The sequence below is a fragment of the Chroicocephalus ridibundus genome, chromosome 1, assembly GCF_963924245.1.
Source record: "Chroicocephalus ridibundus chromosome 1, bChrRid1.1, whole genome shotgun sequence".
NCBI lineage: Eukaryota > Metazoa > Chordata > Aves > Charadriiformes > Laridae > Chroicocephalus > Chroicocephalus ridibundus.
In genome coordinates, this window is record NC_086284.1 from 182,698,035 (window position 1) to 182,703,720 (window position 5,686).

The window sequence follows — 5,686 nt, forward strand, 5'->3', positions numbered from 1 at the left end:
ACGGAGTCCGGAGAAAAACAGTCCTTGTTTCACATCGCTGCAGAGAAGGGGAGAATAAAGTGATTTGGTTCTCCGTGGATAGCAGCAGGGTTAGCTCTCAGCAAGGGCGATTTAGTTTAGACATGGGGAAAACCTGTGAAGCACTGGAAGGGATTGCTTTAATAGACGGTGGAGCCTCCATCACTGGAGATTTTAGAAAGCAGGACAGATAAACATATCTCAGAAATGGGTTAGATGCAGTTGATCCTGCCTTAGGGCAAGAATACTGTTTAGATGACTTCAGCGAGTCCCATTTCGTGTGTTTTTGTAGTTCATCTGAGGTTGGATCCAGCTCCGCTTAACTCCAGTGCCTCAAGGAAGAGGAAGGGGAAAGGGAGAAGAAAAAGTGGAAAGGGGAAGTTCCTTTTAAAAATTGTGCCATCTGTGCTGGAGTAGCACATAGTATTTTAAGTAAGTCTTCTCTTAGGCACTGTATCACATTTTTACATTTCCTTTTCAAGGCTTCTTTAAGAAGCAGTTAACTTGAAGCACTTCTATCCTTTGTGGTGGCGTAGAAAAGTTATCATCTCATTTGAGGAGAATTTGTGTCTTGGGACAGTGCTAATTACTTTCTGTTCTTGCCAGGAAACGCACACAAATCTGTCAATAACATATATCTCCTTCCTTTATTTTTTAGTCTTGTAGAATAGTAGTCTTATAGCACTTTCGTAGCAGCTTCAGACATACTTCAGATCAAAGCCAAGTTAGACATGCTATGGTATCACAAACAAAAGCTTCTGATGATAACAAACTATTACAAGTTTCCCAGAGTCCTGCTGGTGTATCAGCTGTTGATACAAATTAAAATGGTTCTATGATGACTTATTTTGAGTTTGCAGATAGATAGCTTTTTCAGTAGCTGAAATGCCCATTGACTCGTAAAATCCACGCTGAGGTGGAGGAAGTAATGACAGGTTCAGCAAGCAGGGACTTTGGGGGAAGGTGGGAGAAAAGAAGGCAAAGACTTTAAACACAGCAGCCCCTGGGAAGTTTAAAATGAGAGCTCGTGCCCAAAAATGTCACTGGAAGGGGGAAAGGCTTCAACTTAGTTAATGGGACTTTAGGTGCGGCTTTCTGTTCTGCTGTGCTGTGCAGAGGGAGAAAAACAACAGAAGAGGAGGAACTGGTGTAAAGCAGGGGACAAATACTGCGTGTGGGTGTTTGTGCTTACCCCGTCATGAGACAGAAATGTTTTCACAGCAGCCCAGCGATGCATCATCCACGTCTACGGATAAAACAGTGCTAATGCTGCAGCAGCTGGCGTTACATCTTACTTCTCTCAGCTGTTGCCCAGGAGAGCTACCAAACTCAGCAGTGAGTCTTTCATTCTGGTTAAAGCACTGTTGATACACCACTAAAGCCAAGTAAATTCAAGAAAACTGCAGAGAGCGGGCAAAAAAACCCCAACTATCTGTGCTCTCTGTTGATGTGACCAAATCCTTCACTCCTGTTTTGAGACAACCTTCTCTGTCCTTGCTTACTTTTTCACAACGGCAGTAAAGGCAGGATCTCAGAAGCTTTCCGAAGGCAGCAGCCGCCAGCGCTGTGCCCCAGCACTGCTGTGCCTTGGCGGCGTTCTTCTGTGAAATACTGACCAAGTCCTCGGCAGCCCCATCAGAATTTGGTCTTGGCCCTGCCTTGAGCAGGAGATGGGACTAGAGACTTCCCAAAGTCCCCTCCAGTTTGACTGATTCTGTGATTCAGAAACACTAGAAAGGAATTCAGGCTGGCACACACGAGGATAGCAGCATATGGAGCATTGCTGATATCCAGCCATTAGAAAATTACAGAGCACTCTTAATGTCGTTTTATTAGCCAGGGTACATTTTGAATCTATTTTGAACCCAAAGTGAAAAAAAACTATAGCAGTAAAAGCCCGATTTTGACTGTGACTGTATCTGCACACACATTTTGTGCCATCATCGGTGTGTCAGTCAGATGTCACACCATTGACTCACACAATTTACTTGCCTAGGTCTGCACTCCTGATGTGAGAAAGAAACAAGGAAAAAAAACCAAAACACCTGGCAGAAATAAAAAAAAAACCCTAAGCAGACCACATACCTACAAAAAAGTCTGAATCCTTTTCTAATAACAGATTCACAAAACTCCCTGCGACTTGTTCTCTGAACACCTGAAAAACCTTCTCCTAACAGTTTTATTAACCCCTATTTCCTGCTTTTGAGTAACTGTCTCTTGGCTATGTGACTGTAAGAATGCTGCCTGCAAGCTCTTGCTGAAGGAGCCTTATTCATACTCTTAAAAGATTGCATTATAACTCTCATACTGAGCACTTTTTTGAGATGAGGCCTTCCAGGGTGGACCGTTGCCTGGCCAAAACCAGGCTGGGTAGGGCTTAAGGGGCCAGCGGTGTTTATGCTCTAGGGAAGTCTTGGAAGACACGACAGCTATTGAGTGGTTGAGGCCGGGTCTTCATCCCTGATGCAAACCTAAACTTAACTGGATGATCAGTTGGATGCCTGTACTTGGATCCTGGCAACTAGAGAACAGGGTAGGAAAAAACTAAAAGACTGAAAAAAAAAATGACACCACAAAAGGTGGGCTAAAACCTACAAATTCCCAGCTGACAAGCAGAAGTGAAGAGGGCTGCTTATTACAGAAGAATAAGGCGGTTTCTGAGAATATTAATATAATGTCAAAATGGGGACAACTCTCATATAATGCTGTAAGTACCAAAGAATAGGTAAGTGAGCTCTCCAATGTGAAACAAAACAAAAAAAAAACCAAAACCCAAAACACACTAGGAAGAAAGCCTGCCTAGTGCTTGTAGAAATGTGGACAAATACCTTTTTTTTGCCTTCTCATCCTGTCGCATCACCTCCGCAGGTAACTTTGTACAAGGACTCTGATGGAGAAGATTTTGGGTTCAGCGTCTCAGATGGTTTACTGGAAAAAGGCGTGTATGTTAAAAATATTCGACCAGCTGGCCCTGGCGATCTGGGAGGTTTAAAACCATATGATAGACTTCTACAGGTAATGTTTCTGGCCACACACTGCTTTAGCATGACGGGCAATGACGTATTTTATTTTACTTTGTAAAAAGATTCGTGACCACACAGCAGGGCGGTTGTGTAGCTGTGTACACAGACCTGACTGTAGAATTGCATAAAGTGTTTACATCACTCACTCGGAACAATTTATTATCTACATTGCTTATTATAGTTTAAATTATGAGCAGTACTCGTCTTTTCTATTTCTGCTGGGAAAGGATGCGTGTAGGGGGACAGGAAGGACAAATGACTGTAATTGCTCCGTGCCACTGGCCATGTAAATCACTGAGACCCCTCAGGAAGAAAGGGCAGCACTTCATGGTGACTTGGGCTTTTATGCAGTGGCACTAAGGCCAGATTTTTCTGTAAAATCATATTTAAAGAAACCGATTATTTCAGAATGTTAGGTAGTTCAGAACTCCAAAGGAGACATACAGATGCTCAGTGGAAAGATGGAATTTCCTGAGGCATTTCCAGACAGGTTTATCATTTTTGCTGTTCTTGATAGAAACTTGAGAATTGTTTCTGTGCTTAGTCCAAGTTTTTGATCGACGCAGTTGTAATAATGTAATTCCCACTGAGCACCACACTTCCCAGAGTGACGAGTTGGATCGTGACAGAAAAACTGATTTGCCAAGTAGCCTAATAAAACAATTTAGATATTAATAAAAGACAGAGATGACCTGAACTGAATTGAAATTTTGGATGTGATCTATTGTATTTAAATTAACGAACACTATGAAAGAATAACTATGTGCTGTTAAATGTCATTTATGGAGCGCGCATTGTGACAACTGCCCAACAGCTATCACCAGTGCAATTATGCCCACTTTAGCTACATTCTGTTAAAGGGCGAGTAGAAAACTTACTGGTGTCTTCAGACCAGATGCCAGGGTTACATAGTCTTGTATTAGGCGATTCTCTGCCTGCAACATTTAAGTCAGGTTCCATAGTCTCAAGGATAAATCTGTTTCTCTTGTGATCTCGTTTCTTTTTTTCCTAAAACGGTAACAAAAATCTATCTTCTAATGGTTCAGGTAAACCACGTTCGCACCAGAGACTTTGACTGCTGTCTGGTTGTGCCCCTCATCGCAGAATCTGGCAATAAGCTGGAACTGGTGATTAGCAGAAACCCGCTGGCATCTCAGAAAGGAAGCTCAGAACAACAGACTTCAGCGGGCGGGGAGTGGAGTGACCAGAGTAACGCCTTCCTTCAACAGAGCGGACACGCTAATGTTAATACGGAGACACGGGATCCTACAAATACATTATAGCAGAACAGCCTTTTGGTGGGACATTCAGTAACAAAAGACAATTATGGTGCTAAATCCCTTTAAGCTTTCTCTGAGATTGAGGCTCAGACGCTGTATAGCGCTAAAAAGCACAGGAGGTCAGTCTTTCTGTCTCGAGGCTTATATTAATTCACGATTACTTTTGAAAAAGTTTAATTCTTTATTAAGTCGAGTCATTCCATTCTAAACAATCTAGCATTAGCAACAGTAAGAAAAGTGGTAAGGGCCCTTTCCCTCCCTCCACCCGCCAATAAGAAACTGGGGAGATGTTTTAAACATGATTTAAATGTTCTTCTCCCTTCCTCAGCAGCTGCTGTTTGAGGGAAAAGCACAGAATTAACCTCTGCTAACAGTGGCGTCCAGGTTACGTGGTTTTTAAAACCATCTTATCAGAAAGGAACAAGGAAGAATGGAATGCCGCACCGGGTTTTCTTGTGACATGGCTAGATCTGTGATTTTTGGGGACCTTTATTCTGCTGGGAGGAAGCGTGTGCTCTTCAGACAAAGGAGGGTTTAGATGTTTTAACAAAATGGTTGGAGGAAGCTGCAGGATGGGGTGAACGTTACTCCCCCGCTTCAGTAAATTTTGTTAGAACATACGTTATTCCCTACGCAATGAAATATTAAAGGGTATGTCTTGCAACCTGTGGGGATTTTTAAGCAGACTTTTTTTAGTGGAGGATTACTGACAAGAGTAAAACTGAAATGAGTTCAGACAAATTAGAAACATTTTAAAAGAAAATGGCTTTTTTTTAAACTATGTCAGTAGAAGATTGATACAAAAGCTCTTTAATGACCCATAAACCTGTAAACATGTACTGTCACACATAAGCTTTTTAAGTCAAACAATTTCTTGAAGGGACAAAAGTCCCATTTAATAGGCTTTGTTTTCAGCCTTCTTTATGATAAAACATTCCCCCTGCAACCCATTTTTAGAATTTAAAATTGTAAATATATTTTACAAACACATCACACAAATTCTCTCCTCTCCCCTCAAGCAATAAAATACTGCCAGTTGCTTTATATGCTCACCAGCAGCTGCTTTGGTTTATTCCGGTATTCAAGTTGTTATTGGTAATTATTGTTATTGGTGAATATAAAGATACTGGATTTGTACATTTGTAGAGTCTCGATATCTAAGCAATCACCTTACAGAGTTGTTTCTGGTCAATTTAAACTGTTTAACTGTATCCCTGTCGCTGTTTCCAGTACATGACCAAGCTCACCTGCCCTGCACACACAAGTAGCTCGGATTTCTATTTCGGCACTGCCAGAAAGGTCAGAATGACATTCAATGCTGAATCATGTAAAAAAAATAAAATAAAAAAAATGTTCATGAGTCAC

General features: G+C 41.6%; 1 protein-coding gene across 12 annotated transcripts in view; it reads left to right on the forward strand.

Moving 5' to 3' along the window:
- GRIP1 (glutamate receptor interacting protein 1) overlaps nt 1–5,557 on the forward strand; it is a 336,350-nt gene extending 330,793 nt beyond the window's left edge. For all 12 annotated transcript variants that reach the window (XM_063323006.1, XM_063323011.1, XM_063323003.1 and 9 more), the window contains 2 exons: nt 2,887–3,033; nt 4,088–5,557. In XM_063323006.1, coding sequence (XP_063179076.1) covers nt 2,887–3,033; nt 4,088–4,324 — 384 coding nt within the window. In that variant the 3' untranslated portion in view covers nt 4,325–5,557. The remainder of the gene's footprint in view (nt 1–2,886; nt 3,034–4,087) is intronic.
- Nucleotides 5,558–5,686: the final 129 nt, after the last annotated feature.